The 27,979-nt window shown below is 39.8% G+C and overlaps 2 protein-coding genes across 2 annotated transcripts; both read left to right on the forward strand.

Moving 5' to 3' along the window:
- The first annotated feature begins 4,286 nt into the window (after positions 1-4,286).
- On the forward strand, positions 4,287-17,623 carry LOC119725822. The gene is made up of 6 exons (XM_038197408.1): positions 4,287-4,472; positions 10,123-10,270; positions 13,086-13,160; positions 13,640-13,894; positions 14,986-15,092; positions 15,574-17,623. The coding sequence occupies exons 2-5, from the start codon at positions 10,124-10,126 to the stop codon at positions 15,052-15,054; spliced, it is 546 nt and encodes a 181-aa protein (XP_038053336.1). The 5' UTR covers positions 4,287-4,472; position 10,123; the 3' UTR covers positions 15,055-15,092; positions 15,574-17,623.
- A 7,586-nt stretch (positions 17,624-25,209) lies between these two features.
- On the forward strand, positions 25,210-27,778 carry LOC119725823. The gene has a single exon (XM_038197409.1). The coding sequence runs from the start codon at positions 25,319-25,321 to the stop codon at positions 26,699-26,701; it is 1,383 nt and encodes a 460-aa protein (XP_038053337.1). The 5' UTR covers positions 25,210-25,318; the 3' UTR covers positions 26,702-27,778.
- Positions 27,779-27,979: the final 201 nt, after the last annotated feature.

Raw genomic sequence — 27,979 nt, forward strand, 5'->3', positions numbered from 1 at the left:
TATAATGTGTGTTTTATCTTGACGTTTTTAAAGACATAGGTCGTTTGCATTAATCACAAAAGTATCCTGCCAATTGTATTTAAAAAAAAACTATTTGGAATGAAGATCGTACTGCTAATACACCCCGTGAAAGTAAACCGTCTGGCTTGCTGTCATTTAGAAGAAATCAAGAATTGTGGGTGATTTCCAACAATCAGTCAGCTGACTGATCGTTGGACATAAAGATTTCTAACACAAATCGTGTTTCGTGATCGAAAAGTCGTGCATGGTTTTCCACTGTCTTAATTCCCGGAAAGTGTAATATCCACTGAGCTCAAACTCCAACAGGCTAGGCCTTGAACGTGTGTCTTTGGATGTTTGAGTAGTACCATACAAAAAAAAAACATGAAAAGCAAATGATTATGCCTTTAAGGTGTTTTTCAACTTGTGGTTCACGCAATTGTCCAAATCATGCTTTGATAAATGCTAAAATCTAAGGTGTATAAATAACAAAATCCATGCCATGTCGCACACGATAACTCCACGCGTACATTTTCTGGCCAAACATAAGGCCGAGCAATTAAAAAAATAGTTTCTCATCCAGGTTTTGGAGAGAAACAAAAAGAAGGAAACCTTTTTTCACGCTGTTGGATTTATCAAGATGTCGGATGTTTTGTTTTCAATTTTCTAAACTCTTTTGCTGGTACTTTTGTGTCTAAATGAGCTTGCATCCTTTCTTCCAGATTTTAAGCTTGTTTGTACTTAGCCTTATTATATTGTTATTCCTATAAATATTCGATGACACATTGTGTGAGGCGGTACCGCAGTATACATGCCACGCCAATACAAGCGCCATTCTCTGTTTTGGGGCGTGGTCAGAATTGCAATGCATTATTAAAGTGACTTCAGCCGACCGATACGTGTGATTCATACACTGGAGTAAAAAAGTTAAAAAAAAGTTGGGTGAAACATAATTATATTGGTGAATGTTAATTGCCGAACATAAGTATGAAGTTACCACATTGTTGGTTAATTCGGGTAAAAAAATATCAACTATTGGCAAGAATGTGTGAAAGTGTGTGGCAGTTTCATGGGCGTCGCGAGTGGGGGGGGGGGGGGGGGCAAGGGAGGCGCTTGCCCCGGAAAATGAGGAAAAAAAGAGGGGAAAAAGAGGAAAAATTAGAGGTGGGAAGCCATATTGCTGTTAATTTGATGGGGGGGAGGCAAATGCTCCTCTGCTCACGCTCGGAAAAATGACAAGTTGAGAATATAATGATAAAGTTAAGGAATTTGGGGGGGAAATTTGCTCCCCCCCCCCCCGGAAACAATCCTGGAGACGCCCATGGGCAGTTGACCAATAAACATACCCAGCACGATGTGTGACAGAAGGGTCCCCCCCCCCCATCTCCCTAAATACCCAAAACACACCCTAGACTATTGTTACCTAACACATCTCCCTAGATATCTGAAAAGAATTCCTGAGATTCTGGTCACACAATGACCATCACAAGAGGGGGGGGGGTCCTAGTACAGGGTGAGTAAAAAAAAGCAAAACCCAAATGTCGGGACTATTGTTTTAATGAAGTTCTCTATGTAGTACTTTCAAAATGTAGGAGATGAAAGCCCATTTTATAAGCTTGTTTTTAGTGCAAGAATCATTGAAATCACTCATGTACTTTTCAAGTTACGGAAGTTTAAACACAACGACCGTTTTAAAGTTCTGTCCACGGATCACAAAACAAGTGTGCGTTCTTTCAGCAAAACGAAAACAATTCACACACATCCCTATGTGATTTGTTTTCGTTTTGCTGAAAGAACACTAATCTTCTTGTGATCCGTGGACAGAACTTTAAAACGGTTGTTGTGTTTAAAAATCCGTTACTTGACAAGTACATAAGTGATTTAAATGATTCTTGTACTGAGAGAAAGCTTATGAATTGGGCTTTTATATCCTAGATTTTAAAAGCGCTACATGCAGAACTTCAGTAAAACAATAGTCCCGACATAGCTGATATCCTTTAATTTCTCAAAAACTACTCAACATGAGTGTTTCATCTTGATGGAGCATATTAATTATATGAAGAAAATATGCAATTTTCATTTTTTTGGCAAATGGCTGCCATTGCTTGTTATTCTACATATATATATTTTTAAGGGACAAGTCTGTGATGGGCCTATAGCCAAATATCTTTCTCCTGACACACTATGACTGTGTGCCAAATTCCATGCTTGTATCATCAAAGGCACAATCCCATCACCTATCTGCCGTACTATATCACCTCTTCATCATTTTGAAATCTGAAGTACTTTATTCCGCGCATCTTAATGACCAATTTTGTAAATAGGGAGTTGGCCTAAACCTCACTAGTTATGTTCCCATGGCGTATTTTCAGCCTAATTTAAATGAAAAACAACTTTCAATTCAGTTTCATGGATGGCCGCAGAGGCAGTGACTGTGACCTCCCTATTTTTGTGTTTGTCACACAGCAACAAAAAGAGCTGCATATTTGGTACGGTTGACTAGTTACATTGCAACCTACGCCTTTTGTGGGGAAAAGTTCATGCCTCTGAAATTGTGCATGCGTGGTTTAATGGGTGAAGACCAGTAAATCGGTCCGAAATTGCCTACGCCGGCCAAATCACGATTTGCATGTCCTCAACTTGTCTGGTATTAGAGCATTGTGAGGGCCGTGAACTTGATGATTTTGTAAATAAAGAATTTTGGAAGCCGTGCAGATGACTGCAAGCTCGTATTTATGTGAAATTATGGATGTAATTAGGCCCTACAACGGCTCTATTTGGCATCGGGGCGTAGGCGTCCACTTTCAAAATGGCGATGGGCTTCAGGACTACGTTTAGGGGTGATTATCTTTGGATGAAATTTTCTCCCCCAAAGTCATCAATAAACCCCAACAAATCAAACAGAAAATAAAAGATGATGAATTAAGCTTTAATTTGATGCGTGTCTTGAACACCTTAGAGAGTTGTGAGTATGTGTAATAACTTTGGAAAGTGCGCATAATTAACACTAAGGTCTATGGCAGTTTATTTACTTATTTACTGGTCTGGACCCTTATGAGCATATGGTGTCACTCGATGCAGACCTAAAGATTTCATGAATTTAAGCCGGTGAAGACTGAAGGAAAAAAAATGTTGAAATGGGCTTCAGGGGAAAATAAAGTCTGTTAAGCCATGCCAGCAGTTTTAGGGGAGTTGAAAGACAACACGATTTTGTCAAATTATCTTGAAAACAAACTTGCCCCTAGTCCAGTCTGGTTGTGATATGAAATCAATCTGAGAGCTTATTAAGGCTTTAGGATGTCATACAGACTGGGGGATAATCCGGAATGATATCAGTCGGTGTCTGTGAACTATGAAGATACATTTTTTAAGCAAGATTTTGGTTCACCGCACGTTTGGTTAGACACCACGGCAGAAGTAATTTGAAAATGAAAGAAAAAAACAGGTTGTTTTGCCGAAGAGATCATAATTGGCCCGCCAAATGTAAGCCAGCTAGTTACGCTCTATCAGCGATTTTTTTCCTTAAAAAAATGTGATCAGTTGTGCATTTCTCTACATCCTGAAGCAAAATCTGCCTGTTTTCAACCAACAACAATGTTTTTCTTTTTCTGTTTGTAAGACCGAAAACGGTAAGGATTAAAGGATGATAAGCAGATGAGATCTGAAATTGGCAGCATTCTGCTCAAATTGGTAATGGACGTTGAAAAGTATAGGCTCAATGTTTCATGTGACATCTTTTCAAACAAACTTAAAACCCCCTGACCCCATCCCCCACCCCATCCAAAAAAGAAATTGTTTTAATGTGTTTGTATAAAAAATAACTACATGTATAAACCCCTGCAAGTCAGATGACATAAAAGGCAACTTTTTTTGTGACGAAAAGAACTGCATCCAATCCGTAAAGTTTTCCAAATCGAAACTTGTTTCACAATCATTCGCATCCCCTCATCCAAATCCTCCTTGTTATTACGTCACCATATGTTTTTTCCCCAGCAGTTCTATTTCATGCACGCTTTCATTTTCCATACTACGTCAAATAAAAATACCTTGAATATTATCTTACGGCCGAACAGTAATGCTGAATAACAACACGCCTATTTATCAATTCCAATCTGCGAACCAAGTTTACGTATACTTTATATACGGTAGGTCTCACGGGGGCTTTACTGAAGAGGCCTTGCTATTGTGCGTGCAACAGAGAGTTTTGCTTTTCAAAAGATCTTTGAATATTTTACATGGGGCATTGCATTCGCACAATACGCTTCTTCCTGCGCTGACCTCGCATATCTGACACACCTAAAGTTACCACAGTGTGCGCGCTTACCCCAATTCATATCACGCAGTACGTTTACATGCACGTAGCCACAACCATACCGAGTTTTTCAACGTGTTGCGACGACACCGTGACTCGCCTGCTACACCATCTCATCCACAGCTTTCATCTTCAAGACGAAGAACTGAAATTACGACAGGTACGTGTGATTCTTAAACATGTCATCAACCAAGAAACAATTAATAAACTTCTCTTTAAACAGCAAATGGACGGGAAACGAAGACATGCCAAACTTTCACTGGGAATGTTTGCAAATACTTCGCAATGTCTATGTGCACAAGTGCGGCTTATATAGGCATATGTGCATACATGTACATCTTTAGCAAATACGAGTACGAAGATTCGCACACAAACATGATCTGCAGGCTACTTGAATTTGGTCTCGTCAGTGTTCCTGTAGGGTTGGATTGTCTTTATTTTAACCAAATAGAAAGTTAACGTTTTAATAAATTATCTTTGAATCTACGGAGTGTTGTGTAAATTACGTCCCACGAAAATCCGAGTGATTTCAAGTGAGCAAATTTCACGCATTGTGAAAGATGGAAAAAGAAATTAAAAACTGTTTCTTGATGAAACGACAATTGACATGGACATTTAGAGCCCTCAAAAAGGTTTTCTAAGTGTAGGTAATTTCAAATAAAGCAATTCTTTTGGTAACTTTTTGTGCACTTATTTATAAGCATAAGTAAACTGTTCAGTTTTTGCTGTCATGGATATTGTCCAGTATTTGTATCTTACAAAATGTTAAGGACAGAATGTTGCATCCTGACGCCACATTTTTCATCATAGTTATAATTATCTCAATGAATTCATGTCTTTTCAGTCATTGAAAAATGTTGAAACGACATGAATCTGGGACTGAAAAACATTCCTAATTTTGTTATTAGAAAAAACTTTGAAAATGCACTCGACTTACCTAAGACTGTGTACACAACCTAAAAAAATGGCGTCAAGATACTACATTCCTTTTCTTTTCTTGTGAAATGTTTTAAAAAAAACCACCGAGTCCCGAACGATTTTCCAAACATGTTTTTTGCGATGGTTAGACAAAATTTTTGTTAAGATATGGTGAAAAAGGGGCATGCAAATCGAAATCAGTCAAACTTTACCCACCCTTTAGCTGACAAAAATCTCCAAGATTTCAAGAAGCAATGACAAGGTCCTCAGTGTTTCACCAGCCAAGTTTGAGGTCTTAATTCAATTTTTAATTAAAAGGAGACCTCTCTTCAACAATTTCCACCTGAGAATGATTCAAAGTGATTAGATTTGAAGCTTTAAAGACTTTACTGGTACATTTCCAACTTTTTGAAAAGATTGACATTCAGTAGTCTGGTGGCACGAGTATGGAGAGAATGTGTAGAAATAGAGACTGGGTACTAGATGTTTCTTTTGACTTCCTTTTCCAAGGAGTCTGAGACAGTATGTGGACTGGTTGTTTCGTGTGTCTGTCTTTTTTCTTGTGTTGCATGTTTTCAATATCTTCAGTTTTGAGCTCTCGTACACAGTATTGAGAGTCCCAAAATGTTGGATTAGTATTTCACCAGCCAATGGGGTCTCAATGCAATTTTAAATTAAGGGAGACCTTTCTTTCACAATTTGCACTGAAGAGTGAAGCAAAGTGATTTCAATGCAAAGCTTAGGACTAGACTGATAACACATCCAACTTTTTGAAAAGTTTGACCGAGCGTATGGATAGAATGTGATAGAGACAATGTATTACATGTTTCTTTTGATGCAGTTGATTGATGCAGTACTAAAGGAGTACTGCCCATGTTGTTTCATATGCCAGTCTATTTTCTTGTATTGCATGTTTTCACTATCTTGGTGTACACGTGCTTTTTGGGTGTGGCACCTTGAAAAATAGATTCTCAAATTGAATTGGTAATTTCTAGCATTTTCGTAGCATCTTTCTTTTCATTATGAGCTTTCCTATGAATAATCGCACGATCAAATCGGCCCACGACAAGCAATTAATTGATTTCATGTTTGGAATATATTTGATTGGGTGCACCCCTAACATCCCTGAATCCTTCAATATTAAATATGCTTTTTAGGGCTACAACTAAAAGTGAGTGAATATTTATGAAACTATAGCCTACAGGCCTTCATTCGAGTTTCTGCGCTATTGAGAACAGTAGGCTTACGTGCGGTCAATCGACAACCCTGAATCGAAGGAAATTGAGTATTTGTGCCACCGCGCTGAGGCATAAAGTATTCACAAAGAGTTTATGGTATGCCGCTTAGAGCCCGTATCAGGGTCACATTTTCTTCTTCGAATCCAAAAGAATTAGAAAGCAATAGACGGGTTTAATGTGGTGAATTATCTGTCACGTACACATTTTGGGTTGGAAGCTTATATACCAATCTTAATAGAATTATTTCACTGGCAAGTGTGGTCTAGCGGTGGAGCACAGGATTCGTGATCTTGAGGTTGTGGGTTCAAGCCCGCCTTGGTCATGCGTGTTGTGCCCTTGAGTAAGGTGCTTTACCTCAATTACTCCTCTCGACCCAGGTGTTAAATGGGTAATATCGGCATTATTCAATGCTGGGAAGGTAACAGACTCACTGTGGAGGAGGTGTGGCGATCCCCCCACAGCAGCATATGAGTCTGGCCCAGTCGCTAACGAAAGAGAGAAGGGCACTCCGTTCCCTGTTAACACAGGTTCGTCCCCTTTACCTTACACACTGATATAAAAACTATATTCTTCATATCTCGGAGAAACCAATATTAGATGATGTACATGTACATAGTTCAACTCTCAAGAGAACACTCCAAGAAAATAGTAAAGAGAAAAAAAGTCATGTTATTTGTTAGGGACTAACACCAGTTGGGTTCGAACCACAGTCACACAAAATGGAAGTTGAAAAGGTCACGTAAAACGGTAGTAGAAAAAATACCACCCGTGCCGGGAAGTTACTTGAGACAACTTGTGCCCATCTTTTGCTAAGAACTTTGCGTGATATGAGTTATATGAAGAAATGGAATTGGTTTAAAAATAAAGCAATTACCGATAAAAGCTAATTGCAATGCAGTTTATGTTAAGGTGTTTTAAAGACAATGATATAATTGTATCCCACTGACTATAGAGAGCTAGCTGTAGGGAATTTTGATGAAAGGCTAAAGAACATGATATAAAGTTGAAGTTCAAAGTCATTTCGAGGACACCGTGGCTTTGCTCCACCCTTGTGCAGCGTGACGCATAGGGTATTGTTACCACACAAGTGGGACGCACCCAATTGTATGCCGGTTACAAATTCCACATAAGGTCATTTTATCCAGTTCAGTGAGATCGAAACCGAGAGTAGCCACAAGTTCGTTTATTGCAGTTGTGTCATTTTGTTTAAACATTTGCCAATTTTGAGATGAAACCGGATTGGAAGATGTCATGTGACCTACAGACGCCATTTGTCATTCAATTTTATGATACCTGTAGATGATTGTGCCAGTACTATACCGTCTCCATTTTGTCAAAAATAATACATGAACATTCGTTTAAATGATCAATGTTAGAGTTGGGCCTTGACCGACGTATTTTATAAACAGCGTATACTCGGCGTTGTCCGAGGGCCTGCGAAAAGGAAATGACAAGCCTGCCTCGGGTGGGATTCGAACCCATGACCTCCTGCTTACAAGTTCAAACGTCTAACCACTCGACCACCAAGCTTACCGGGTCAGCTGGCTGGTTCGAAAACGATATATTGTTCGTTTCGCAACTAAAATATATTTACACGATGGACTTTATAAATACGGGGAGGTATACATGTACATTCATTATCAGGTTTTGCCCTTTACCGACGTATTTTATAAACAGCGTATAAAATGTACTCAGTGTAGCCGTGGACCATATGTTCTACATGTAGCAGATGATATAATGCCTACACATAGTTTAGCATCATGTTTTTGGTCACTCGAGATGTACAATGTTTGACAACTACGGCGGCGATCCAAAGACGCCATTTAGTTACTCAATGAATGTCGCGATTATTCTAGACTATGGTCCAAGTACCGTCACAATTTTGTCGAAAATGTTTATCTGTTTAAATTTCATTGCCCGTTACCCGTCACGTGGCCCGATTTGGGAATTTATTCACGATCGAAAAATTTCAGGACTCTGCACTAAGGATCTCTAGGAAATGATTGTCACTCAGTTAAACCCCCCACAGCAAATGAGGTTTCAAAGCTTCGTAGGCCCGGTATGCAGTATATGTATAAGCACAAATTATTTCCAAGCAGTGAAACCGGGCACCAGACGATTTAGAGTGAAATCGCTCTGTTTGTTAGATTGCAATACTTTTGATCACCCTAGTGAAATGTCGGTCTCTAGCCTGTCCATGCTTTTAGTCAGATGAATTGAATGTCCGCGCGAATAAAATGATGTTTTGCCCTTTTTGAAATAAGATGGTTCTGATGCCAGTCAAACCAACTGAAAGTTCGATTGAACACTTCTCGTCAAATCTGTCAAGATTCGTCATTCTTTAAAACCCTAACCCTCCAGTAAGTTCCCCAGGACTACCTCGCTAAATCCAGCAGAGTCCGGCGGTTACTCGTTGAGCTTCTTGCTCAACTTAACAGAGTCCCACACAATACAACTTTACAAGTTGTTGGGTAACTGAAAATATTAATTGACTGGCATGCACAATCCAACAGAATCCAACTGTCCCTTATTTTGCAGGCGTTATTTACTAGTACCAAACAGCCTCCGACTTGGAATGTTTCAGTTGCTCGCTGAATTCAACAGGAGTATATACCAGGGGTGAACTGCTCAATCCAACGGGACCCAGCGGGTGTATACACACTCAACCAAAAAAGAAAGTCCCCCCCCCCAATACTTTTTTGTCTGACTCAAAAACTACTGGGCACATCTTGCTCAAATTACAACTGATCAGTGCAGAAAATTCTTAGCAATCCAGCCATACTCTTTATTTGGCCCAAAACAGTGATAATGTGTACAAATTTATGCAATTTATGACAAATGATACCGAAAACGGTTGCACTTTTGTATATGTGCATGTTGCGGTTCACACTCACCTTGCAAGTGTACAAAAGTGCAACTTGTTTTTTGGTACATGTACCACTTGTCATAAATTGCAACATTTTGTACACATTATCACTGTTTTCGGCCAAACAAAGAGTACGGCATGATTGCTAAGGAATTTCTGCACTGATCAGTCGTAATTTGAGCAAGAAGTGCCCAGTAGATTTTGAGTTAGACAAAAAAGTATTAAGGGGGGACTTTCTTTTTTGGTTGAGTGTAGTTTGATCTTGTTGGATTGAGCTGTATCGACAAATTCTGTCTCAGAATTGCAGTATTTCAGTTGAGCCTGTAACAAGTCCTTACACAAGTCCTTTCCCAAGTCATTGCACGAGTCCTTTCCCAAGTCATTGCACACGTCCGGTCCAAAGTAATTCACAAGTCATTTCGCAACTCTGGTCAAGAGTGGCAGAGGATGAACAATAACAACGAATGAACGAGCTGATTTGAATGAAGTGTCACTGAAACTGAGACTGGATAACTTGTGATGGACTTGTGAGGACTTTTGATGGACATGTAAGAAATTGTGATGGTTTTGTGGTGGATTTGTGAGGACTTATAAGGACACGTCTTGTGAGGACTTGTGATGACCTCTATTGTGAGGTATTCTGATGGTTTCTTAGGACTTGTGAGGACGTTTGATAACCTTCTTTAGGACTTGTGAGGACTTGTATGTAAGGACTTCTTAGGCAATGTGAGGACTTGTTGCCTCACGATAGTTTCACTTACAGCAGTACATGATTTCCTTTCTTGCAGTATGGGCATCTCTGGACGTAATGCGGTGCTGCTGTTCACGGGAGGGCTGGACATAGCATTTGGTGTTATCTTCATTCTATATGGAGTAGATTCGGTTATCCTCTTTGCTCATGGTGCCGTCGGTGTGACCATGTGGGCCGGTATTGGGGTAAGTAACAAAATAAAAAAAAACGAAACCCAAATGTTGGGACTATTGTTTTAAGGAAGTTCTGCATGTGACATTTTCAAAATCTAGGATATTACCCAGGTCGAAATAAAATAGAGAAAAACTATATTTATTTCCTATTGAAAATACATTTTTTTTAAATCTATTTTTTCCATTGTATTTCGACACCCCCCAAAATAGCGAAAAAATAGAATAGTGAAAAAATATCTTTTTAAAAAATAAAGGTAAAATACAGGTAAAATAGGTTGATATTTTTAAAAAAATTATGCTATTTAAAAAAAATACAAAATAGCGTCTGTCCAAACAACTGTTATAATACGTGGACATACATGTTAATAGTACACATGTCCTTGTGGACAATAGGCATCTTTAGCAGTCCTCAAACATACGGTACATGAAGTAAGCAAGCAATATGACTGCATAAGAATGGAATAATTGAGAAAAAAATTACCATGAACAGTAATAATGCTGTGACAACACAGTGTCCAAACAATTAACATACACATACATCATGCACCATCAAGTTATTAAAACAGTTTACATGTAGTTCACCATGCTACGGTTGTGCGTGCTTTTTCAGCAAAATACAGCTTGAAACGGTACAAGAATGTTACTCATAATTGTCCTGGAAAATCTACTAACCATGTGGTGCACTTGTCACTCCATTACAGTGATTTGGATGCATTTTAACCCCAGATATACTTGCCCCCATTGCACACATCTCTACTGACTAAAAATAGTCCATGGTTCTCATAAACATGTGTAAGTGTCCAGAAAATAGACGAAAAATAGACTGTGAACCACACAAAAATGTCTAAGTCTCCAAAAATCGTCATAAAATAGCGTGCAGTTTTAAAAATAGAAATAAAATAGAGTGGCAACATGTACTCGTTTTGACGTAATAGAAATAAAATATATTTTGTTCCTATTTTCTAGGAGAAAATAGCTTAAAAATGTATTTTCAATAGGAAAAACATAGGATTTTGCCAGAGATTTTCTATGAGGGTAAAGCCCAATTCATACGCTTTTTTTTTGTACAAGAATCATTCGAATCACTTATGTACTTTTTAAGTTACAGAATTTTAAACACAACCACCGTTTTACGGTTCTGTCCACGGATCACAAAGAAGGTGTGCGTTCTTTCATCAAAACGAATAAAAATCACACGCATCCCTATATGATTTCGTTTTGCTGAAAGAACACTGAACTTTGTGATCCGTGGACTGAACCGTAAAACGGTGGTTGTGTTTAAAATTCTGTAACTTAAAAAGTACAAAAGTGATTCGAATGATTCTTGTACTAAAAGAAAGCGTATGAATTGGGCTTTTATTTCGTAGATTTTGAAAGTGCTACATGCAGAACTTCAATAAAACAATAGTCCCGACATTTGGGTTTCGGGTTTTTTTTACTCACCCTGTATTTTGGTGTATTAATTGGTTTTTCTCGTTAAAAGCGGAAAAGCCAAGGTAATCGTTAAAGTTTTCTTTTTTCTTTTGTTTTTCTCCCCCAAATTCAATAGACTGTGTACAATGTACATCATTTATTCAGCCCATCACTTTGACCATTAAATGACATCGAGTTTCTATAAATCTTAACTTAGGTAAAGACCCCATCGTGAACTTGTGTTCCCTCAAGTTATTTTAGAGGTGTATATTTTGAGATTTGATATCTAAATATGATTGGGTTGGAATTTGGTATGAACAATTAAAGACAGGGACGTGTTGCAGACAAAACTTGCCATGGGCCATGAGTCATAATATGGAGAGAGTCACTGCACGCACAGAAACAGCACTGCCAGTGAAAAGCAGTTATAAGCGTGTCCAAATCTGCCTGCTTGCCATGCGCTTAACAACACAAACGAACAGGGATTTGAAGTGTTATCCATTCTCCACAGAAGATTACCTCAAAAGAATTTGAAGCGTGGGCGCTAACTCTATAGGCAAAAACCTGAAGGGTTGTAAAACGCAGAAGACTATGAGGGTTAAAGACCTATCTTAACTATCAACGGAGATGATGCTCAAAGCGCAAGTTTAGCTGACTCTCAGTTCAGCGATGGTCATCTAGAAACTCTTTGACTTGGTTCTAAGTAGCTTCAAATGCGATAACTTTAAGTAAATGTAGATGGAAATAGTACAGAAGCAAATTTGAGAGTAGGTGCAGTAGATGATAGAAGTAAAGAAATAGTAGTTCTGAACGCAAACGTAGTTATAACAATCGGAAATAGGTACTTGTAGATATTTGAAAGTATTAAAAGTTAATTGTTGTTACCCTCCCTCCGTCAGTGACAAAAAGAAGAGAAATACCATGTCTGTCAAAATGTGTCAAGCGACAGATTTTAACAGTTTTGCAAATTGGCCTGATATTGGTAGAATTGATGGGCTTCGGCACTTTCGTCAATTGAAGGTACCATGCCTGACTGAGAGTAAAACAGTGTGAGTCAGTGTAACTCTTCCTGCTAATTCTTTTGGTGACATTTTCACTGGATTAGTTTTCATGTATGACTGCACAGGAGACAATTAAAAGGGGTCAGGTGAAATCTGACTTGCGCAACCATTGTCTTGGTTGTTTTTTGACAGTTTCTGACAGTGCTATCAGCAGGAGGGTTTTAAAGTATTGAAGTTACTAGAAATATTAAAGTTACTAGATAATATATGAAGCACTTTGCGGTACGGTATGGTATCGGTCTACAGGCTTAAAGCTCACTTAAACTTGTTTTGTTCAGCGAAAACAAACATGTCTGAGATTTCATTGTAAAACCCATGGCAAATGTTGGATGATTTCTTTCTTTTTCTTTCAGATTGTCATGGTTGGCATTGGAAACATCCTCGCCGTTCTGACCGCCAGCAAAAAACGCAACCGTGAATATCTCAATGTAAGTATTGATAAACTACTAATTGTTCATTCTTTTAACAAAGATAGTTGGATATTTAATTAGTGGGACATGCGACCATTACATCACTATTCATAAGTGGTGGTCTGGAACATTATAGGCCCACTACTTTGATCACAATCAGATGGTACTGTTCTAAAGTTAGTCGACCTTTAAAAGTGAACTCTAACTTTTCAGGCATTTTCGCCATGCTTAGCTCCACGTTAGTGAAATTTGCATGATCTATTCAGATTAGAAGTGACATAATTCTGGTAAAATAAATTTTGGCCACGCTTATTCTATTTCTGATAAAATTGACTTTGATTTAAAAAAATGCGGTTTTTTTTCACTCACCCTGTACTACTACTCAACTAAATATACCACTACTATACTCTAACAATACCACTACTACTCTAAGTACTATATACCAAAACCACCCTAACTATACTACTATTACCCTACATATTTTGTGTCCTGTACAGATCAACTTTGGATCCTTGCTGCTGAATCTGACTGGCATGATCCTGGCCGCCTGTGTGATTGGTTTCTACACCTGGGGGGCGTGGTCTGTCCTGACGATTGGCCTCAGCAACACCAACACAGTGAATGACAGGCTGATCTCCATATACTCAAGCGTCATCCTGATGGCGGCCATACTCTTCATCGTCAGCCTGATGGCCATGTTCATGGACTGCTGCAGCTACGCTCTCTTCGGGAGCGGTGGAGACTACTATGGGGTAAGCCTCCATTAATGCGGCTGTTATTGAGTCTATGGGGCTTCGGTTTGAATACTGGCAAATCCTATTGTAGATAGACCTAATGCGCTGCGGCCATGTTGAAGGGCATCTGTTGTTTTAATTCAGGCAGGCGCGGTTCTACGGGGGGGGGGGGCTGTAGCCCCCAAAAATTTTGTCTAGCCCCCCCAAAAATAATTTCCGTAAAAAAAAATTGCATTAGCAAAAAGAAGGATTGTGATGTACATGCGAACGGTCTCCCCCTAAAGAAGAAATAGCCGTCGACAAGGGTGCATTAGTTAATATAGTGTGAATGATTTTAGGATTTTATTGGCGCTCCCCATTGAAAATATGGCATGTGCTTGCTTGAAATGTGTTCTGACTGTTAGTGACTAGCCTATGTAAAATGCATGACAGGCGAAGTGGATGAATTTTTACTGCCTGTGACTGTTCAGACAGCAGGAGGGTTAATACATATGTTCCCCAATACCCATGTTCCCCAACACTAACCCTAACATCTTACCTACCCTAACCCTAAGGATGTTGGGGAACATAGGTATTGGGGAAAGTAGGTATAAGGAACATTGGGTAAACCCCAACCACATACACTGTCAGTGTTTTTAGTAGTGTCCATCACAAGTCATTTCACAAGTCCTGTCACAATGGACCGATCCAGTAAGCACCGCCCCATGGTGTTCTGACCAATCACAGCCGTGATTTATGTCCGACGTGCGTGCACAAAAGTCCGACATGCGTGCACGAGTGTATGATGTGCGCGGAAGGAAAATGCAGCGTGGCATTGGAGAGGAGCACGTGTTAATTTGCCCACGTGCGCACTGGGCGGAGCTTACTGGATCGGTCCATTCCAGTCACAACTATGAATAATGACACAGGACTGCTTTGTAACAGTTCATTTGAATAGCTAGTGACTTGAGACTGAAGGACTTGTGATGGACATGTGATGGGCTTGCGAGGACTTGCAGGACTGGTGATGTACTCGACTACAACACTGGTCACTGTTATTGTGTTAATAGTCAATCTATTTCTTTTAGATGTAACTTAATCTCTGTTATTTTCGTTTCTTTTAACAATAGCCACCACCACGCCCACGCTACTACGATGGCCAATATGGGCCACCCCCAGCACATATCTACAAGCCATAAATGGCTACAGCACCAAGAAACACCCGTCATCTGAACAGGTAAACTCAACCACAAAATTCACATTTTATCATTACTATAATTGCTGTTGGTTATTAGTATTTACGAATTTGCATAAAGTCACCAACCCATCTCACAACTGATTGCTCTTGTGAACGGAAACTGCATACATGCATATGTACAATATTGGAAATGGCTTTTTATATGTGTCCAATAGTAATACAGATGTGCGATATCTTCAGTTGTTCATGCAATCAAAAAGTGAACGGAATTGTTAGTGACACCTAAGTGTGACACTTTCAAAGTGGGAGACTCTTTCAACAGTTCAACCGTTCGGAGTTTCAGAATTAAAATGTCTTTAAAATTAAAAGTGGATTATGTCTCTCAGTAATAGACAAAGATGGATTGTTGCGCATGGGCAGTCCACTTTGCTCATAATTGTTGCGCATTTCGCATCTTTTGCACTTCAGCTTCCTGTTAAGGACAGCCAACAAGTTACATTGTTTCTGTTTCATTTTGCAGAGAACAACTGGAGAGTGGTCCATATAAAGCGTGGTGTTTCGTTTTGACCTCCAAGTCAACAATGAAAAAGGGCATAAAGATGCCTCATTAAAGCCCTTTTGTGATTAAAATCGGACACAATATGAGGGCGCTATTAGGAATGGCTAAATTTGAGTCAGTACGAGTTTAACCACTTAAATGGCGCCCTCTTATTGTGTCCACCATATCTCTAGAAGGCTATAATTTTATCATGAGATCCATTTCCTGCAAACTCTTTTTTTTTATCTTTTAATACAAAATGATATTTTCCCCCACTGCACTTGTTTTTCTAATTTGTTTTAAATCTTGCTTCGAAGGTTTGATGAAAAGTTGGCATCATTTCAAAAATATGACGATCACTGGTCAGTCTAAATAAACTTTGCACATTTTACTTACTTTTTATTATTATTTTTTGTTATTATTTAATCTTGAAAACTACAAAATGTTACTGTTTTAAATCAAATCAGAGGTATGGCTCCCTATATAATTATGTATGATTCTGACGTCTTTATGACTTAGTCACCAATCTATTACAATTTTGGGGAAATCTTTAAGCCTATCACACGTTTGATACAAATATACCACATGTGTCTTTCAAAGATATAATACTGTTTGAAATAGGTATTGGGGAGTTGTCAGAACATTTTAAGCTATTTTATATACATGTGTTTTATAACTCCGAGGTAGATTAATTAGTTATGGTTAGATTTTTGGCATCGTTAAATGTTTACATAGGTTTGAAATCCACTTAAACAGACTGAATGTAAAACAAAAGTATACGTGGTTGTGGTTGTCAATATTATTGTATTTTTTAATTTTTGAGAGCAGGGATCAATGTAATATTCTACAGTGAAATTTAATACATCTTATGTAAAATTCCAATAAGGTTTAATAACTCGCTTTCCATGTATGTGTTCTGTATACACAAATCCAAAGTGTGTTTGAACGGCTGATATTTACAAAGAAATGGCAGTCATCGAAGTTGACACAACGGCACCGGCGCACGGTCATTAGCGAGGTGTCCCACGAATGTACATTAGTCGATTTTTTTTTTGATTTGTGTATACACCTTACATTTTGTGTGAACCTATTAAAACACATTATAATCGGGTAACTGGTTGACTTATATGTTAAGGATTAGAAGAAACACAGGAATAACACTACATGTAATTACATTTACTTCAATGCTAAGAACACGGGTCATCTACCGCCCAACGGTAAATTTTGAACAGACGTCTGGGTGCATGACCCTCTTGGACTATACCGTCATGGATTTGTATATCTTGTCTGCTCCATAGTAGTCTGCTCCCTTTGTCCCGTGATAAACGATGTATCTTAATCGAATTATGTATATACTAGTTTAAAGATCAATATTTAAGGTATAAATACAAAGGTTTGAATGTACGTAATAGTAAGGTGAAAGGTATCTTTTCCCTACAGTCTTAAAACACTTGATAGATTTGACTAGAACACAGTCCAACTGGTACCCGGCTGACTACAGCAAGGGTCAGCAGCCCCTGCTGGGTGCTAGTTTCCAACTGGTACCCGGCGGACTACTGCAAGGGTCGGCAGCCCCTGCTGGGTGCTAGTTTCCAACTGGTACCCGGCTGACTACAGCAAGGGTTAGCAGCCCTGCTGGGTGCCAGTTTGACTACTTTTTAGTCAACTTTAACTCAAGTGTCTTCTGAATGTACATCCCATTCAATCTTCAACTACATTTTTGAGAGTTTATACAATCGGCATGAACGTATAGGCCTAGCAAGAAAACAATAATTTTTCACAAAACATGTCAAAAATAATTATCTTAGCTTGTGAGTATTTCCGTTTACCTCAATTATGCTTTACTTAATATCTACGATTGGCAAAAAAAAATCAAATTGTACACAAAACATAAGTCAGTATATGGATTGTATTTTTCTTTTAGGTTATACGACAAGACATTTCACAATTTTGGAGATGCATAACTTTTTATATAAATATATTCTTGTAGTAAAACAATAAAAAGGGGGAGTTGACTTTCAGAAGTAAAAAATGATCTGATTCAAAGTCGTTATGTCCTTTTAGAGTCACCATAGTAATATTCGCCCACACTAGCTCCAGTGTCCGGAGAAAAAAACAAACCGGTCAATATTTCAGCACGCCTCCCTGCAAACATTTCTAGATCCGCCCCTGCTAGCCACCCTAAAATAGGCTCTAGAACCACGCCTGCAGTTCAGTAGTTTACTGCTACACTGTATGTAGAGTAGCTCGGCGCTGTACCTTCTTCGATTGTAATGGGTATCCCAAGGAATGAATAGCCCACGCATATTCATTCACGTTGAACGTTCAACTATGAAACGGACATAGAGTCTGGGCCATTAGGCCACAAAAAAGTCTCCGGTTTCTGGTATGCGCGCGCGTCGCCGTAGCCATGCGCGTCGGCAAAATGAAAAAGTTTTTTTTTCAATAAAAGATGATGTCTCAAAACTGCCAAACTCACTGGTTTGAATGGAATCCTGCTGCTGTACAATTTTAACGCGTTTTTAGATGGGGTTATGATCGAGAATAAGCTTTATGTGGACTCTCTGGACTCCCATATATTTTCACTAAGTTTAGTCGGGCACCAATTGCAGTCCTCAGCCGACATTTGAAGCAAAAAAAACAGGTAAAAAAAAAAAAAGCCGCGTCGCCGCACCACTTTTTGGGCGAGCTCCATACCAGAAACCGGAGACTTTTTTTTTTTGGCCTAATGGGTATCCCAAGGAATTATTAGCCCACGCATCATTCACGGTGAACGTTCAACTATGAAACGGACATAGAGTCTGGCCCATTAGAGATTCCCACACAAGCTGGTGGGCTTATTTAAATGTATGTTGACAGCCGTGTCTGTCTGCCCGACTTCACAGTTTGGAAACGGTGTGCACTTCTTTTGTGAACATGGACAATATGTTGACGTGGTGGGCTTAAGGTTGTAGCATGCGTCCTACATTGTCTAGTGCACTGTGTAAACTTGTGATTGTTTGTGTACAAAACTGGTGGGTAGCCTGCACTTCTGATAGCCATGTGACGTACATTGCACTTCTGATAGCCCTCTGACGTACATCACAGTGCTTCGGTAAAAATGATTGGATTCTTGTTAACAACTCGAAAGAGTCTTCGTTCTGCAAGTACAGTCTCGCTTTCGTTCTAATATGGCGGCTCCGTGTAAAGAACGACAATTCAATAAAGTTCAAATATTTTGCCTCAAAATCAATCACCCGTCACAGAATAACCTGCGGCTTCAGCTTCTGCGAGTTACACTCGTGGTTTGCCATATCAATGACGACGTTCGCCTAAAACGACAGTATACATGTACATGAACAACGTACACTGCATAGAGATCAAGAATGACTTCATAAAGATCACTCGGTGTTTCACCAGTGTTGTCATACATGTAGTGTCAGATTATTTCGATTGCCCCACGCCGCTTAAACATGTTCCTTTCCGTGCCTCTGAGTGGAGATGGGCAGGTAGGGGACAAGTTGCTTGCCTATTAAGACACAAATATAGGCAACTGCTGTGGATTTGAACCCCTGACCCTCTGATCATGAGTCACAAACCCTTTGAATCAAAAGGCTGTACAAGACTTTTATCATGCTGCCGCCATTTTAGTCATGTTCTCTGTATCCAATAACAGTACTGAATGATAATATTTTTGTGCCAAAAAGAACAAGACTTTTTTCCCGTCCAGCCTCGCTTTGGTTACGTTGATTTAAATGGGAAGAAAATCAAGATGGCTGCAACATGATAAATGTCTACAGCCTCTCCGCTTGACTCGACTATAAAGCATATAGGATCGAATTTCCTTTTATCGATGCCCAAAAGTAAACTGCCGAATTATTATCAAAACAGCTTATAACAATTAAAGATTGTACAGGAACTAAAAAGTCCGTGAAATAATTCCATCCGAATCGCTTTCATTTAGAAGAAATAAAGAAATATAGGTGATTGTCAACGATCAGTCAATATTGACAGATATTTGGAATTAAAGAGTGCTATGACGAATTGTGTTTCATGATCAAAAGATTTGTACACGGTTTTACATTGTTTTATAAAAAGTGTAATATCCACCGAGCTGAAACTTTAACAGATTAGGTTTTGAGAATTTTTTGAGTCTCAGTGGTTTTATTATTTAAAAACGAACATAATGCAAGAAAAGGAATTAACCCTTTTTAAGTGAATATTTTGTTTTCAAGGTAAAACTCGACTTTGTAATTAATCACTGTGGTTGAGCGGTGCGTGCCGCTGCGACTGATGTCCTCGACCGAGCGCTCACGGGGAGAAACCCAACAGACCGATTAGTGGAAAGCCTGGCGCCAGAATTGTTATTTTAACTATTGTATCCTGAAAAAGAAACCCAAAGTATTAAAGGAAATACCGCTTTAGAAGGAAGCTCTATTGTGGCTTTTGGTGACAGGCTTGTGCAACACCGAAACGGACGCACTGGAAAATCGTGAACTCTGTTGGACAAAAGTTCGTTGGATAGAGGCACTTTCCTGTTTATGACGGGAACAGACCAGTAAATAAATTGCCGGAGACAACAATGACAAATACATAACTAGAAAAAACTGGGGGGGTCTCGAATAGGCTCAAGAAACACTTTATTTACCCTCTTTCAGTGTGTGCTTGCTTTATGAGGGGTAAATCTATGAGTTATAGGTGATTTTTCTCCCCTGAAATGCAATGACGAACACTCCTAAAATGCAGTCCCGATATCCACCGCCATTTTGGAATCCAACCACTTCATCGAGAAATAGAACAGCAAACTTCTGTGAGACTTAAAAGGTTTGCATGGTGGACATGAACAATGGTTGGAAGGTTTGCGGTAACACCATGTGAATGATATCTCTTTTGAGTTGTGTGGTTCTGAGAAGAAGAACCACTTGTTTAACAATGGCCGAAATGCAAGTTCAAAGTGCGGAGCTGAACTTGGACCGTTACTTGCTACATATACAGACCATAGCAATGCAAACCCTACAAAATTATGTATTATTGAACAGAGAAGAGCACACAAAATGATTTTGTCGGCATAGGCTCTTGGATGACCTATAGTTGACCTCTAATTTTTAAGCTCTCATTGGATGAAGTTTGTTTAATCGGTCACCTGACTTTACCGCATGCGTATACTGCATGCGTGTGCATAATACGAGTAGAGCCCAACCTCGTTCCCAGTGTGTCGGGCAGTATGCTCCCACAAATGAGGAATAGTCTGGTGCCTGCCTGTGCATGAGCGTTTGTTCGTGTATGTGGTGTCTGGGGTAAAGACAGAATCAATACGTCGCGGCGGGAGGCGGGGTTTCTATCTGCAGCACACATCGTCAATGGATCATGATTATTGAGCTAGTTCGATGTTTATTCATAAGAAAATAACAATGACGTCACACCAATGCTATCACTCAGTCATGCATGTACATTACAGCATTTCAAAGAACGGCATTCGTCGAGCTGCCACAGTGGCCTAGTGGATAATGAATTTTATATGGATCGCAAGATCCGTGGTTTTTTGTTGTTGTTGGTTGGGATGAATTGAATTGAAGGGAAAACACTACAAGATCCCAAGTGTCTTCCATCCACGAAGCATGATAAATATTCATTTAGGATGCGTGATGTGATTGGTTGAAATACGATGTATGCAGCAATAATAAATACGCCGGTGGGAGTTACGAAAACACGATTTTTGTTACAATGTTTCAATCTTATATCCAGCCAAAAATGCAGTATCACACTTCATATAATCAATATGAGTAAATTGCAAAGGAAAGGGTATTTTTTGAGGTGTGGACGTAATAATTCCAACGAACTTGAAAACACGTAATACACGTTGGAAATAACAACACCAGGTACTCGTTTTAAATCCATTACCTGCTAACTGCGCTTTCGAATCAGGATACAGGAAGCAAGTTCCCACCTCAGGGCTAATTACTATTGGAAACGAGGTTTACAATAAGGTAAGCCATGGGTTCAAGGATGAGTAAAACCCTGCCTGTCAATCAAGCTGACCAATTAGATGGCGAGCTTTCGGTCAGGTGACCACGGTAGCTAGGTCACACTCGATCATGACCTCCCTGTTAACGAGTCTGGATACTAGCCCATTGGCCAATGATTGCTGTGCAAACATTGAAGCTACGCGCAAGTTCCTAAACCTCCATTGGAATGCTGTACGGAATCCAATATATGCCACTCCAGTCGTAAAATGAATACACTAGAGACGTATTAAAGGATATCCGACAATTTTTATTTGAATGAAATTTGGTATAAAATATAAAGGTGTTTTTTTCTTCTAGTTCAACAAATAGGACGGGGACACGAGTGATGATTAACAGTGTGCCACCAAGCGTTTCCCTCGAAGAGACCACTCATCGAATTTATTCGTCCCACGTGCCACCGCCCTATCCAAGGGCACAAGTGACCGCTGCGTTGTCGGCGGGTCACTTCCTTTTATCAATGTACGCACGTATTCAACTCGTGTAGACTACATGTACGTGCATTCACTGATCTTCATATTATTCATGTAAAAAACAAAATCTGGACACCGGCTTCAAAGTGAAGTCACCATCCGCCATATTGCCATGAAAAACATGTTATGTAATTGCCATGTTAACCTGTGCGACTGACTTTTTATTATTGTTTATAATATTATTTATGTTTATTTCTAAAGACTCTTATTTAACTATCAAAATTCACCAGAATACCAATTTCTTAAAAAAAATTTAAAAAATGTTTGATATAATTTCAGATATCTCTAGTTCATGATACGATTGGTATATACTTGCTAACGTACATAATTCCAATAAACATCTGCTAGGCTGTTGGCCATTCCGAGGTGTACTAACAAGTGAAGCTATACGCACTGGTTTCCGATCCCTCCGTTTGAATATGGGGTGGGAGCCAGTCTCAACTGCACTAGTTCCCAAACCCTCCATTCGAATATGGGGAGGGAACCAGTCTCATTGCAACTGCACTGGTACCCAATCCCTCCATTCGAATATATGGGAGGGAACCAGTCTCAACTGTACTGGTTCCCAATCCCTCCATTTGAATATGGGGAGGGAACCAGTCTCAACTGCACTGGCTCCCAATCCCCTCCATTCGAATATGGGGAGGGAGCCAGTCTCAACTGCACTGGCTCCCAATCCCCTCCATTCGAATATGGGGAGGGAGCCAGTCTCAACTGCACTGGATACCAATCCCTCCATTCGAATATGGGGAGGGAACCAGTCTCGACTGCACTGGCTCCCAATCCCCTCCATTCGAATATGGGGAGGGAGCCAGTCTCAACTGCACTCGTTCCCAATCCCTCCATTCGAATTTGGGGAGGGAGCAAGTCTCAACTGCACTGGTTCACAATCCCTAGCTCCATTTTAAAAATCGGGAGGCAGCCAGTCTTTAGATCTACTGCAGTGGTTTCTAATCCCTCCATCAAATATGGGGAGGAAACCAGTCTCAAATGCACTGGTTCCCAATCCCTTAATTTGAAAATGGGGAAAGAGCCAGTCTCTACTGTACTGGTTTTCAATCCCGCCATTCGCGTATGGGCAGGAACCAGTATCAACTGAACAACTCCCATATAGTTCAAAATAATTGAAATAGTATCGTCTAAAAGTATAGAAAAATGGTTCTCAATGGGCCGATTTTTATATGGAGATCAGTGAGGGTTAACAGCACCCTTTGATAGGATGAACGGTACAATCGAGTGCACTTTTCAACTTCACGGTCGACCTCCTGCATTGTATTCTCCTAAACTTCTGCCATTCAAACAAAAACACAAAAGCATTCAAAAACGTCCTTGATTATTCAAAAAAAAAATCGTTGTTCACCGAAAGGTCACTTGGAAGTCTGTGCATTCCCAGAACGTAAAATCTGTCGAGTCTTTGACGTAGGTGCGAAGTGAATTTACCATATGGCAACTTTGTACAATGTTCATGTATTGAGAACAGCTGTCGCATTACCCATGATGCATCGCGAGAAAACAGGACTTGCGCCTTCAACAACACTAGTTCGATATCGTTAGAATGAATATCAATTCAAACCTTTCATCGACAGTTTCAGGATGCTATATTGATTTGGTTTCATATCTTTATGGATTATGCTTGGGCAAAGTTCCATATTCATCAGCACCAGTGTGACGTCAGTTGAGGAGTATCCCATAAACTTGGATGACTTCAATCCTGTATGACCACTCACCACTGACATCTGAATGTTATGATGTTGTTTTTTTGACACAACTCTCACATAAACTTATTTTATTCAATTAACGAAACGGGGTTTCATTGTTGATCTTATGAATTATTTGCAACTTAATGGGAGGGTGTATTTTTTCTAATACACTCAGAAGGAGGTACGTATTGAAAGTTGTCGTATGTACTCTATATTATTTTTATATTATTATTATTAATCTACTGAATGCTATAATAGTGAGACAGATGTTGTTAATCGCGTCTACATTAGGGCGACACACCTTATTGCCTTTTGTGAAAACGACCCTTGGGACATAGACTTTTTTGTCGCAAACCATCTAGATCGATTCCTCGTAGTCCAACTAGCAATACTCCCGAATTTCGTGGAGAAAGGATAAAGTAAACTTGGGTTAGATGACATTTTAGGTCTGTGCACAATTGTATGGAAAAGTCGCCCTATTATACGTCCAGGATAATTATTATTATATTTTTTTCTTTTTGTTGTTGTTGATTTTCTTGTATTTTGCTGTCTTGATGTGTAGTGTTGAAGTGTATTCCTCTTGAGTTGTTTTGTCTTTAAAAGGCATGTCGGGTCCCATCATTTGGTTTTATGGGCTATCCAGGCACCGATTTTTTTTTCTTCAATTTTGTGCCTTGTTTGTGTTGTGTGTGTGTAGTATACTGTAATTGCGCTATCTCTCTATTTTTTCTGTTCTTTTTTTTCGTACATGTTTAAATGTATCTCTGTGTATTGTTTTCCGTATTCTTTTGTATTTTGTGTGAGTGCCAAATAAACCAAACCAAACCAAACACAATTTCACGCAATTTCCTCAAGAAAATCTGCACGAATTGATTTCATAAGCCTAAACACATTTTTTCTTTTTGAAATTGAATATCGCCCAAGTAAGGCTAAACAAAAGCCACTTTTGGCAAAGGGCTACATAGAGAAGCAAAATATGATGAAAAGAGAGAAACAAATAATCGGGAGAGCTGAAGATAGGAGTTGATATTCCTCTTTAAAAGGCCCGATCATGAGTATGGAGGGAAACAGCCACTTGGCAAGGACTTCCAAAGAGATGCAGAACGTGGGGAAAAGATATTAGAGTTGCTCTTTGTTCTACGGCTCGGCACAGCTATGGGTGGGAGGAAGCAGCGAGCCTGGGGAGGAGAGAGCCAGAGAGCCCTATATCCTCGTAAACATGTATGGCACATGACAGTGCATAAGTAGCAACCTTAAACCGAAAGTGGAGAAGCCTGAAATAGTATCTAATATAAACCAGACTAATCAACAAACCCAGGAAACGAAGATAAGGAAACCGGTACAGAGAAACATTGTACAACCTTGTACACAAAGTTTGAGAGGAAACCTAACCGGGTGTACTTCCACGTCACAGGCACCGCGCGTCCTGTTTACAACCGATTTCTTTGGAAAGCCGGTATTGTTTTACATGTACTTTCAGTAGCAAGGATCTATCACGCAATGGTAACAATGAGTAGCTATTTATAACGTGGTCGATGTTTATTCAGAAGTGATGACCTACTACGAGAGATCGACACAAAACTGGGCAGCATTGTTTTACAAAGACAGTTGTGATATTTACCTTGACTGGAGTTGCACAGCAATGGAGTCGACGGTGACATTGCTAGTCGTGCTCTTAGTCAGTGTGCACACCCAGGCACAAACTACATCTCCGGTGCCAGTTGCAGTGATGTTCGTAGGACCTCAGCAAAATGCCAACTCCGGCTCGACGGTCCGTTTGAACTGTTCCATCGAGTATCAGGCCAGTGCAAATATCAGCCTTCAAATTCTGCACGAAGGTAACGAGATCATTATGCAAGAAATGATCAGCGCGATGACTACGCACCAATCAAGTAGATACCAACTGAGTGTGGCACAACCTGAATCAAGCAAGTTTCTCGTATTCCTGGACATACTTAATGTTGGACGCGCAGACTCGGGAACCTACACCTGTAAGGCGACTCGAGATGCGGCAAGCCAGGTCACAACGGAGGAAGCGATTGTTGAGCTCCAAATCAACTATTTGCCGCCCAGAAAGTATCCCTTATGTTCTACCCTTGGAGAAGCTCTCCCAGAACCCATTCGCCAGGGGCAGGTGGTGACTCTTCTCTGTTCTTCTCGAACAAGTGAACCGACAGTCGTTCTTAATTGGTTCTACGCAGGGGGCACTGACGTGAGATCCGTGACAGAGACAGAAAGCGAGAACTACGTCCAGTCCGAATTAACGGTTGCTCTTCTGTATCCATCAACCGGTGAGGCACCGGTCTTCAGATGCGAAGCAACTAGTGATGCCTTTACGGAATACCGCAGCAGTTGCACTCGGGGTCCATTTAATATAGCGCCACCTACCGAAAATGAGACGATTGCCCCAGCCAGCGGGCCTCCTTCGTCCACTTCAGCGGCAGTTGAAGGTGCAAACGACAGCACTGGAGAAAACAGTCAACCTTCCGTGGCGTCACCTGCACCGAGTGAATCCAGCCAGTCCGCGACACCACCTCCAACGAGTGACTCTAATCAGTTGCTTAGCAACGCCTCCTGGATGCTCGTCATAATTATTGTCTTAGCATGTCTCCTCCTCATATCTGTCATCATCAACATCTTCAGCATCGTGCGACGACGTCGTGGTGGCTCGGCTCTCACGATAAGCCAAGATGACCACTACCAGGGATTGGACAAAGTTGACGAGAAGGGCACGTACACCTCACTGACGACCCCAGCCTTGAGCCTTCAGGCCATCAACAAAAAGTCTGAAGTTCTCCAAGCGAGCGATGCAACCAAAGACAGCGAGCAGGATTATGCCCAAGTAGACCTGTCTCCCAATTCCGAATCCAAACCCATACATCTCGAGGATCCAAAATACGTGAATTACAAAAAGAGAAAACCAAAGCGCCCTTAAAAGTTGAGTATTTCATTTGTCGATTGTGCATTTTTTTTATCGTTTAAAGCCAAAAAAGGTGCTTCAAATCTAAAGAAAGGTACCTAACAAATAATCGGATGAAGTTTAATCGGATGAAGTATAGTGCTATCAATGCTGTATATTCCGAGAAAACATCATTGTGTGTCTCGAATTCAATTTAAGAGTTGCTGAATCATGTTTTGAATTGCGCCCGAAATCAGCATCTAGGACACGTTCTCATTCAGTCGATTGCAGCTACACGCGATGTCATGCAGAACTGACGCACGCAGAATTGAGCGCTCCCATTGACGGCTTCGTCGAATTAACATACTATAATGTTTTAAGCCACATTTAAAAAAAATTAAAGTGAGGCTATAATGAATAAGTAGTCTGGCACCATACATCCAATTCAACAGTTCACAATTTCTGAAATACATTCAGGACACACGACAAAAAAAGGCCAACTTGTGTAAGAGGTTCATGCCCAATTTAATTAAAATAGGCCCTCACTACTCGTGACACCACTCTTAAAAATGTGTTCGTGTTCAAAATTCCGTAACTTAAAAAGTACGAGTGATTGAATGATTCTTGTACTAAAGGAAAGCCTAATGAGCTTTCATATCCTGGATTTTGAAAATGCTACGTTCAATACTTCATTCAAAAATTGGTCCTGCCATTTGGGTTGCAGGTTTTTGTTTACTTACGCTGTACGGTGCGTATAAAAACAAAACAACCGACGAACGGCGAAGCCCATTAAAAAAACCCAAATGCTTACAATGGGCAAAAACATTAAAGTATAAAACATAAATTGCTGATGAATGGATTGGAGAAAATCCCACGAAAATGTTTATAAAATAACTTCGTTTGTGTAATTCCAAAGTTCTTGTATTTGTAATAATAATGTTTTTGGTCTGTTGCACCAATGCAATCTTTCCTAGTAATTTTGTACTTTGCTTAATAGTTTACAATTTGTAATGTATTGCAGGGCCCAATTAATTGAGCCCAGTGGGACCTATAATCTCCCTGGGTAAGGAAATGTATTAAATAAATGTAATCAGTACTGGCAAGTCTGAGAAACAGTTTGGAAAATGTCCTTTTTTTAATGGCCGCAAATCGAAATTAATAACAACTTCTTCAGCTCCAAAGGTGGCTTGCAAGATTAATCCACATTTATTTTTTCAATAATAGTTTTTGCTAGTAATCGTTTAATGGGGCCGATAGAGGAGATATTTGGGTGAAATTGTGCCTTTGATGATACAAGCATGGCATTTGGCACAC

Source organism: Patiria miniata, unplaced genomic scaffold (assembly GCF_015706575.1).
Source record: "Patiria miniata isolate m_02_andy unplaced genomic scaffold, ASM1570657v1 HiC_scaffold_19, whole genome shotgun sequence".
Classification (NCBI taxonomy): domain Eukaryota; kingdom Metazoa; phylum Echinodermata; class Asteroidea; order Valvatida; family Asterinidae; genus Patiria; species Patiria miniata.

Bases quoted from the DNA above. Each gene is read 5' to 3' on its own strand.
- LOC119725823 (XM_038197409.1), top strand. From the start codon at position 25,319: ATGACCTACTACGAGAGATCGACACAAAACTGGGCAGCATTGTTTTAC.
- LOC119725822 (XM_038197408.1), top strand. From the start codon at position 10,124: ATGGGCATCTCTGGACGTAATGCGGTGCTGCTGTTCACGGGAGGGCTG. The intron at 10,271-13,085 runs GTAAGTAACAAA...TTTTTCTTTCAG, and splicing joins CCATGTGGGCCGGTATTGGG to ATTGTCATGGTTGGCATTGG. The intron at 13,895-14,985 runs GTAAGCCTCCAT...TTTTAACAATAG, and splicing joins GCGGTGGAGACTACTATGGG to CCACCACCACGCCCACGCTA.